At 42.5% G+C, this 10,671-nt stretch overlaps 1 protein-coding gene across 1 annotated transcript; it reads right to left on the bottom strand.

Moving 5' to 3' along the window:
• Nucleotides 1–8,543: 8,543 nt before the first annotated feature.
• On the bottom strand, nucleotides 8,544–9,198 carry LOC115725630 (uncharacterized). Its single transcript, XM_061106161.1, has 2 exons — nucleotides 8,713–9,198; nucleotides 8,544–8,585 (listed from the first exon to the last, which is right to left on the bottom strand). Exons 1-2 carry the CDS (start codon nucleotides 9,196–9,198, stop codon nucleotides 8,544–8,546), a joined length of 528 nt encoding a protein of 175 aa, XP_060962144.1.
• Between the last annotated feature and the right edge of the window lie 1,473 nt (nucleotides 9,199–10,671).

Raw genomic sequence — 10,671 nt, 5'->3', positions numbered from 1 at the left:
GTATTTAAACCCTCTGATTCGAATCAAAAATCCCCCATTTTCCCTCATTTTCTTTAACTCCCTTAACTTCCTTGTTCCCTCTCTTTCAGAGAATCCATCAAAAACTTCCATAAATTGCCCAGATTTTCGCTTTTCTTTGTGGGTTTTTTCTCGATTCTCCAGTGCTGTCGAGGGCAATCGTGGGAACAGATTACCAGAACTAAAGGTTAGTTTTCAGAACCCACTGCATTTTGTTTTCTATTTGAGAGGAAACACTATTTTTCTGGGTTTTAATATGTATGAGAGGGTTTAGGAATAAATGTTTGTAGGGAATACGTATGAGGCTACGTTTTTAGGTAAGAAACTGGGTAATTTCAGAAAAAATGACCTAAAATTTGCATAACCGTGTATTGTATAAAAAAATGCTTTAACAGACACTGCTTCATGTTTTGAATACACGCGGGTATTCGGACGAACACTTCAAATACTCGCATGCTTACGAGACTTAATTACTTCTGATTGTCACTTAGATCTTTAGGATTTTGTATTCTGTAAATCTGGTTGTGAGAACATTGGCTAAGTCTTTCAAATGGTGGATGTATCACAGTATTCTAATGGTCATATATGCGGTAATATGTTCCTTGAGATACTGAGATACACCCAGCCATTTCCGACATGCGCTAATGTTCTAATAAGCGTACTCTTTGGCTGGTAGATATCCTCGAAACAGTGGGAAACCTCAGTAACTTCAGGGCCATGCTTGAGAACGCATGCCCCTTGAGTCACTGAGTTTCTCCCAGCCGTTTTTAGAGGTATATCGCTTAGCTCAAGATCCGTGACTTATTCGCAAGTTGCGATTTTAGTTGGACTCCTTGAAATGGTGGGTGTCTCCTCGTCACCTCAGGGTCATGCCGAAAGATGCATGTCGCTATGGTTACCAGGACACTCCTAACCATTTTTTGGGACGTTTTTCTATTTGCATATTTAGTATTCGCTCTGCTCGCATATTGCGATAGGGTGGTCAGTATTCGCGAGAATTCGGACCATTCTCTCAATGGAATTTTATAGTTTATATGCGGGTGAGATCACTTATTTTGTTTTTTCACACATTCACCATGCTGAAAAGATCTTCTATCTTTCTGATGAGCGACCTGTCGGATAGTCAGCTGCTTGGCTCGGGGGGCAATGCGTTTGACGGTGACGAGGACCAGAGGGAAGATAGCTTTATCCCGACTTCGATCTCAGAAGAGGAGATCGCACCTACTGTAGGTATAGAATTAGGTCCGATGTCTTCCGCAGACATCGAGAGAATGGTGCAGGAGCTCGCTGAACCAGGGGCAATTGAGATTTGAGACAACGAGTCTACGGTGTCAGCACGCGATTATCTAATCCACTCCAGGCATGCCCCTGATGTTGAGGTCGAGGAGATGGACGACGATTGGGCAGCCCCAGCTCGAGAGTCAGGCGAGGAAGAAGAAGAGGCATAAGGGAGTGGGACTGATTTGGTGGAGAACACTCAGCTGAACGAGCCCTTCTCATGCGAGGACTTGGTCTCGAGGGTCACCATATCAGACCTCACTACCTTTACAAGATTAAACCTATTGCGACTTGCTTCTTTGTGACCTAAACCTACCCAGAGGGTGCACCTTTCCTTTACTAATCCAGCGATTATTCCCACAGAGGATGTGGTAGTCTCAATACCCATTCTTTGATGTGGGGTATCGGTCCCTTTCCATCCCTTTATTGCGGCCATCCTCAAACGTTACGATGTGTCTCCTTTCCAACTAACCCCCAATAGTTATCGCACAGCCCTCGCTTTTTATGCGATGTATATGGAGTACGTACATAGGGCTCCCACGGTAGAAGAGTTTAGCTACTTCTATGATATAAAAAGCGTAGGCCTTCACAATGGTTTCTACTGCTTTAGCAAGTGGGCCACTTCTGAGATTAACGGGGTAGAAGGCATGGTTTCCAACATGGGAGATTGGAAATCAAAGTTGTTTTACATATTCAAAGTCCCAGGGTTGGGTTTTATGCCCTAAATAAAACTCATTTCATATAATCAGATTTACTTATTAATAAAGATCAGAAATAACATTTTTATGTTGCATGGTTCACTTAATCAATTGCTTGTCTATTTGATTTATAAATTCATCCAAACCCCTTTTCACATACTTGATCATGTTTATTGTGTTGTCAACACAGTGGAAAATAAACATGACTATGTGAATAATGTATTGCTAGATTTATCAGAACACTGGGTTTTACTGATATGACAATCTACAACAGAGTTTACTTACATTTGGAGAAATGTTATGTTCTTTCCAGAACATAGGTTAAAGTAAAGCTCAGGTTGGATGCATGGAGTATGCATTGGAATGGACCGATATTGAACTTTGAATTAGATTTTGAAACTTACCGTAAATATCTATTCAATTCAATATCATAAGTTGATCCTAGATCACATGATCGAAATCCTGATATGGTTAGGCTCAATTTCAAGAGTATTATTCGTGTTCTTTGATTTGTTAGTTAAGCCTAATTTTTAGTCTGGGCAATACATACATTTTGGGAACACGGTAATGCAATTGAGTGGGAGCGCTAACATAAATATGGAATCTATAGCTTCTATTTGGCAAATAGAAGTAAAGGATGATTTCCTTCGAGCTTAACCAAACGAAGATAAATGGTGGAGATCTCATTTCACTTAGGTGAAATATCATTTATACAGAGTTAAGTGTTTTAAGGATAAAATACATTGTAGGGTGTTACGGTAATTTAATCCCTGTACAGTGTAAATCATCTATATAGAGGATCATTGATCACATTAGGGTTATAACAATGGATAACTAATGACGTGTCTATATCGTGGAACATATAGAGCGTTTCTATATGACTGAGAGTGCAATTCCAAGTTCTAAGTGTGGATTCAATGAGGAATTAATAAGTTAGGGAATTTACTTGGTAAATTCGGTTCGACTTATTGGAAGCTCGGTTATATAGACCCATGGTCCCCATACTAGTTGAGACCATACTGCTTGTAAGACTCAGTTAATTGATTTTAATTAATCAATTATAATTCTAAAAGTTAGACTATGTCTACTTTATGAATTCTCACAGTTTAAGGATGAAATCGTAAAGAAAAGGGTTTCTAGGTTTAATTATTAATTAAGAGACTTTGTATGTCTAATTAATAATTATTTTAAATGACAATATTATTTAATAATCTATTTTAGTTATTAAATAATTAGTTTTGGCATTTAAATGATTAGAATTGGAAAAGTGGTATTTTTGGAGAAATAGAAATAAAATTGAGGAAACTGCAAAATCCAAGTGAGGCCCATTTCCCTCTATGGCCGAGCAATCCCTTTGTGTTTCCCAATTATTATTTTTTATTTTTTAATTGCCATGTAATTGCTAATCAAAGCCTAGCAAAAATAGGAAAGTGTTGGATCACACTAAATAAGGCAGTTGATTGATTACACATTAATTAAGGAAACTGTTTTATTTGGAAAGTTGTGCTCTCCGTTCTCCCTATATATAGCAGCCTTTGTTTTCTTCTCTTACACATCATATGGATGAAAAGCCACGAAATTAAGAGAGAAAAATAGAGAGAAATTTCGAAATCCTTGTGAGATGAGTAGTGCCCACACACATCAAGTGGTATCTCAATCATAGTATGGAAGACTATGGAATTTCTGCATCAAAGAAGGAGAAAAGAAGATCCAGGTTCAGATCTTGGTGATGCTCTGCTACAGAAAGGAATCAAGGGCTAGAGATCTGAACGGGAGGAGTCATATTATTCCGTTGCACCCACTGTAAGGTTTTCTAACTTTATATGTGTTTATTTTCATTATTTTAGAATTCATATTAGGTTGTTAATCTAACATACTTGTTAGTAAATCTAGATCCTGGTAAAATAATTTCCAACAGTATGTTGCATGTTTCCTGACTTAGTCATTTTTTGAGTTACTTTGAGATCTTAAGCTAACTCGCTCTTTTTTGTTTTCGCAGATAGACCAGCTCGCCCTGCACTCGACGCGACTTGCAGAGAGACAGCTGAAGTTCTCGGGAGCCTTCCTGTACAAGATCGCGACTGGCGATTATTGTGTACGACTGCTAAGCTGCGAGAACACAAACTGATCCCTGAGAACGCAAGTCTCTGGAGAGAGCCGGTGTATAAGGAACCTTCTGAAAAGCAACAAGAGCGAATTGATAAACGACTTTCCAAGCAAACTTCTCGACCATCATCAGGTAGTTTATCGCATACATAAACTAGGGCGTTTAGAATTTCATCCTTATTAGTATTAATCCTTATTTTTTGCTGTAACTACAGAAATGACTTTCTTGAAGTCCGCTCCTACTCTTAATCGCAAGCTGAAACATGGAACAGCAGCAACTTCCCCTATCGCTCCTCAAAAGAGGAAAAGCGATGTGGTGGTTACTCCTATCACAGATTCTTCCAAGAGGCCTGCTAAGGGCATTCAAGAGAAAGGCAAGAAAGTCGTGATCGACCCAGCGGTTCGAGCTCGCCACGTGTTGTCCCTTCAGGAGAGATTTGTCAGCGACGAGTTCCAGTCGAAGATTGACAAGACTCCTGCTGAGGAACTAATGCCTCGCTCCGTGGAGTTAGCTTCGCAGTTTATTGCCATGTTCTCGAAGGCTTTTGCTACCGGGTCCAAGGAGGTTGAATTCGCGAAGAGACGCATTGCTCAGCTTCAAGAAGACAATAAGAAGTTGAAGCAAGACGCGTCTTCTAAGGACAAGTAGCTTGAGGAACTCTGCAAGGCCAAGGAGCAAGTCGAGCTCAAGGCCAAGAATGCTCAGACGAAGATCGAGGAGATGTCTCGTGACTTGGAAACTGAGAAGGAGAATGAAAAAAAGCAGTATGACCAGGCGGTCTCGGACTACATCTACACCACTCTCTCCAAGATTCCAGACTTCGACTTTTCAATCCTTGGAGCAGAAGTCGCTGAAATGGCCGAGGCTTTTCGTGCCATGTCGCCCACGCCAACTCAAGGTGGTGGGGGGAATCTTCTCGAGGAGACTGAGGTCGCGGAGGTAGAGGAAGTTGAGAATGAGGCGGTCAGCAAAGTCGCAGATGGATCTGTTCCTGCTGCTCCCAATGCTTGACTTTTCCTCTAATATTTGCTTGTGTTAAACTCTATTTCTTTTTAGTTTTTTGTTTATGCGGTGCAGGGGTACTCGCACTTTGTACTTAGACAAATTTACATTTTATTTTGAACAACTTTATATCCTCGCGGGGATATCTATTTTCAGTATTTTTGCAGTACACGAGTACTCGCGCTTTAATATCTATAATATTTCGACTTTAATTACAACCTGGTGTAATAAGTAGAAAATTTCATAAGACTTGAAAAATTTTAAACTTGAAATTTAAACTTGAAGAATTTCCAAGAATGTTCTTTATATAATCAATAGTACATTATGGTATATACCCCCTATACTTAGGATTTTTTTTATATAAAAAATGACTAAGTATAAGTACAAGGCGAATACAAATTAGACAATGCGAGTACTATTGATAATAGAATTTTAGGCTTTCGCCATTCCAAGCTCATGGAATCGCAGTACCATCGAGTTCTGCGAGTCAGTATGTAGCGTCGCCAATCTTTCCGCAATGAGATATGGTCCTTCCCAATTATCCCCGAAGACCCCATGCGCTGGGTTCTTGGTATTTGGCATTACTCTTCGAAGGACCAAGTCTCCTGTTCGTAGGACTTTTGCCTTGACTTTGGAATTGAAATACCTTGCGGTTCGCCGCTGGTAAGCCGCATTTTTTAATTTCGCTTGATCGCATTTTTCTTCTAGAAGATCAAGGTAGAGCGACTGTTTTTCATCATTTTGCGAGATGTTGAAAACATCTCTTCGTAGGGAACCTGCCCCAATCTCGACTGGTACCATGGCCTCGCACCCGTAGGAAAGCGAGAAGGGTGTTTCACCAGTCGTGGATCGAGGAGTTGTATTGTAAGACCATAGAACTTGTGAGAGCTCGTCTGGCCAGGTCCCCTTACGTTCTTCTAGTTTCCTTTTGATGGTGTGCTTTATTATTTTGTTAACAGCTTCAGTCTGTCCGTTGCTTTGTGGGTAAGCAACTGTGGAGAATGCTTTCTTAATTCCCAAATCGTCACATAATTGTCGCATCTCTTTACAATCGAACTGCTTTCCATTGTCTGAGATGAGTTTGTAAGGGATACCAAATCGACAAATTATGGAGTTGTAGACAAACTCACACAACTTAGTCGCTGTAATGGTTGCGAGTGCTTTAGCTTCGGCCCATTTTGTAAAATAGTCTACTGCGACTACTGCATATTTGACTCCGCCTTTTCCTTTGGGTAGCTCGCCTATTAAGTCGATCCCCCATATTGCGAAAGGCCATGGACTTGTGATAGAATGTAGGTTACTCGGAGGTTGGTGGGTATGTGTGGCTATTCGCTGACACTTGTCGCATTTCTTCGCAAAAGCGAAAGCATCCTGCCCCAAGGTTGGCCAGTAGTACCCCTGTCGCATGATTTCTAATGCAAGGGAGTTACCCCCTGTATGATTACCACAAATTCCCCCATGTACCTCACGTAGTATGTAATCGCAATCTTCACCGTCGATACATTTGAGTAGTGGTTGACTAAAACTTCTGCGATATAACCTTTTATCATACATGACATATCGGGCAGCTCGCTTTCGCAGCTTTCTTGCTTCCACCTTGTCATCAGGTAAAACGCCCTTTTCTAGGTATGCGACTATTGGAAACATCCAGGTGACTTCTTGAATGGTATCTATTTCCATGATCACTTCTTGATTTATAGTTGGGTGAGCCAATACGTCTACCGGAATTACATCGAGCAATTCGGCTTCTCTAGTTGAGGCCAAACGGGCCAGTGCGTCTGCGTGTGAATTTCGAGCACGCGGTACTCGAGACACGATTACTTTCTTGAATTTCTGCATCAGGTCGCATACAATGGCTAAATACTTAACCAATCTCCCACCTCTTGCCAGATATTCTCCATTCACCTGGCATACCACGATTTGGGAATCGCTAAAAGCCTGTAGATACTCGAATTTCATCTCGAGAGCGAGCTTCAACCCTGCGATTAAAGCCTCATACTCGGCTTCATTTTTAGATGCAGAAAATTCAAAACGTAAAGCAGTGTGTACCTTAAAATTGCTGGGACTGATTAATAAGATCCTGCCACCAGAGCCTTCGCTATTTGAGGCTCCGTCAACGTACATTGTCCACGCCTCTCTATTGGCTATAGCAGTGTCGACTTTGTCTTCTATGAGTGCCACTTCGGTGCTGGGGAATTCAAGGATAAAATCTGCCAAGGCTTGCCCCTTGATCGCAGTTCTTGGTTTATACTTGATGTCGAATTGGCTTAACTCCATCGCCCATTTCAACAACCTCCCTGATGTCTCTGGTTTTGCTAAGACTTGCCTCAAAGGGTAGTTTGTCAAGACCTCGATACTGTGAGCCTGGAAATAAGGTCGCAATTTTCTTGACGATATTACCAAGGCGAACGCCAATTTTTCCATTTGGGGATAGCGGGTCTCGGCATCCAGTAATCGTTTACTGACATAATACACCGGGTATTGTCGTCCTTGATCTTCGCGTATTAGTACCGAACTAATCGCGTATTCTGACACTGCTAAGTAGATGGATAGGACTTCGCCGGTCATGGGCTTTGATAAGATTGGAGGTTGCCCCAAATGCGTTTTTAAGGCTTGAAAGGCCTCCTCGCATTTTTCGGTCCATTGGAACTTCTTATTACCTTTTAAAATCTAAAAAAACTCTTTGCACTTATCAGAAGATCGCGATATAAAGCGATTTAAGGCAGCGACTTTACCTGTGAGGCTTTGGACCTCTTTTGGCTTAGTTGGTGATAGCATTTCCACCAAAGCCCTGATATTTGCAGGGTTGGCCTCTATTCCTCGTTGATTAACCATGAATCTAAGGACGCACTTTAGAGGGTTTAGTCACATCTTATATCGACGCAATATATCGAACATCGCCCATAAATGGGCGATATGATCTCTCGCGTGCTGAGATTTCACGAGCATATCATCAACATATACTTCCATGGTGTTCCCAATAAGATCTGCGAACATCATGTTTACAAGTCTTTGATAAGTCGCACTTGCGTTTATCAAACCAAAAGGCATTACTTTATTACAGTATAATCCTTGGTCAGTAATGAACGAGGTATGCTCCTGGTCGGGCTCATACATCGGGATTTGATTATATCCTGAGTATGCGTCCATGAAGCTCAGAAGTTCATGACCTGCAGTGGCATCAACAAGTTGGTCAATGCTAGGAAGGGGGAAGCTGTCTTTGGGACGGGCTTTATTTAAATCTGTAAAGTCAACGCATGTGCGCCATGAGCCGTTAGGCTTGGGCACGAGTACGGGATTTGCTAACCAGTTGGGGTAAAATGACTCCCGTATAAAGCCGCAGGCTAGGAGGCGGTCGACTTCTTCTTTTAGCGCTGGGTACCTCGTGGGGTCCATTTTACGGTGCTTCTGTCGGACACCTCGCACCTCAGGGTCAATGTTCAAGCAATGACACATGACCTACGGAGATATTCCGACCATATCTGAATGTTTCCAAGCAAAAACATTAAGATTTTGTTTCAAAAAGGTCGTTAGTTGTTCTCGCTGTTGAAAATTCAACTTAGAACCAATTTTTAAAACTTTGCTATTATCTACAGGATCTATAGGTACCTCAATGGTGTCTTTCGCGTGTTGGGCTACTGCGGCATGATCAAGGACCCTCGGATCCAAATCTGGTTCATCCATGTGTGGTACCTCCTCGATTCTGAGGACCTCCTGGCGAGGAGGTGGTGCCTCCAATAAATAGATAACATTCAGTGACTTTTTCTCCGCGAGCTTGACTGCTGCATTGTAGCATTCTCGTGAGTCTGACTGGACTCCTCGCACAGAACCTACTCCGGTGGGAGTAGGGAATTTTATTGTGAGATGATAGATTGAGGTTATGATCTTCATCTCCTTCAAGAGTGGTCGACCAATCACGGCAGTGTATGCCGAATACTGGTCGACTACTGCAAAATCAGCCATTGACTTGGCTGTTACTAGGGCGGTTCCCAAGGTGATCGGGAGTTTGATCATTCCTTTTAATGCGATGACGTCGCCGGTAAAACCGTATATGCTTGACGTCACGGGTCGCAGGTCCTTCTCTTGCAACCCCATTTGTTTGAAAGCTTGGAAATTCAAAAGATTCACTGAACTTCCATTGTCCACGAGTATACGGTGGACATTATCTCCGCCAATATTGGCGATGATAACTAATGCGTCGGAATGCGGGTGATGGACCCATCTCGCATCACTTTCCATAAAGGTGATGTCGTCGCATTCTTTTTTAAACAATTTCTCTGGCCGCTCACTGAGATTGTTTACATTTGTGAGCGGCTTCTCCCTGGCTTCTTTGGCATATCGCTCTTGCGACTTGCAGTAGTCTCGTACGATATGGGGCCCTCCGATGATCGTTAAGATATTGCGAGGTGTTCTCGAACCACTCGCGCTTTGATTTTCTTCTTTGTCATCCGCTCGGGGATGACCTTCCTCGTTCTTCTTATATTTGTCAAATTTTCCTCTCTGAATAAGCTCTCAACATTCTAAAGTGGTATGACCAATATCTTTATGGTACATACAGAACTTTTTGGGGTCTCTTCTGTCGCGGTTTCCCCTGATGGGGGTGGCTTTTTGAAGACTCCATTCCTCTCTTCAATTGCATAAATGTGGTCTCGGGGCACCGTGAGTTCGGTATAATTAACGAAACGCGGTCCACCCTTCCTCTTCGGCGAGTACTCCTTCTTGGGAGGAGATTTGGCCAACTTTGGACTTCGTTGTCTCCGTGGGCTGTGTCTTCTCGGGCTTCGGCCTCTGGAATTCTTCCCTCGGGGACTGCGAGACCTTGATCGTGGTACTAGTGATTTACGCTTATCCTTTCCCTTCTCCAACTCTGCCAGAGAATGAGGTTCAGCCATAGCGAAGAATTCGACTAGCGATTCTGGCCTTCGAGCTTGTAACTCCTTCCAGAAATCGGTTCTTGGCAAAATACCTGTTATCAACATGCAAACAAGCGAAGACTCGGGAGCCTTCTAGACTTTTGTTACTTCCGCACTAAACCGTTTAAAATAGTCTTGTAAAGACTCACCGGGTTCTTGTTTGATGTTGGCGAGAGTTGTATAAGGAGGCCTATAGGTCATCGTGGCCTGAAAGTGCGTGAGGAATAAGTCGACAAAGGTTTCCCATGTCGATATCGAGGCCTCAGGCAACTGGGTAAACCAATCGTGGGTGTTTTCCTCGAGTGTTGCCGCGAGAATGCGGCATTTTGCAAGCTGTGGTACCTGATCCACTTCCATTATAGTATTAAATTTTTCAAGATAATCTATAGGATTAGAGGTACCTTTATATTTTAGGGATTCGGATAGCCAAAATCCCTTGGGAAGTTGAGCTTGTCGCACTTCCGTAGTGAAAGGAGAGGTCCCATGCAGCTTGTATATGGGCTTTCTTTGCTGCTCGAGCATTTTCAAAGCTTGCAAAAGCATGCTTTGATCAATTCCTCCAGCCACAGGAGTCGGGACTGCTGCGACTGCAGGAGTCGCGACTACCGCGGCGAGGTTCACTGGGATAGTGACCCCAGTAGTCGATATCGGTGCG

This window comes from Cannabis sativa, chromosome X (genome assembly GCF_029168945.1).
Source record: "Cannabis sativa cultivar Pink pepper isolate KNU-18-1 chromosome X, ASM2916894v1, whole genome shotgun sequence".
Taxonomy (NCBI): domain Eukaryota; kingdom Viridiplantae; phylum Streptophyta; class Magnoliopsida; order Rosales; family Cannabaceae; genus Cannabis; species Cannabis sativa.
The sequence above is the reverse complement of the archived record's forward strand: the minus strand, read 5'-3'. Positions and strand labels throughout refer to the sequence as shown.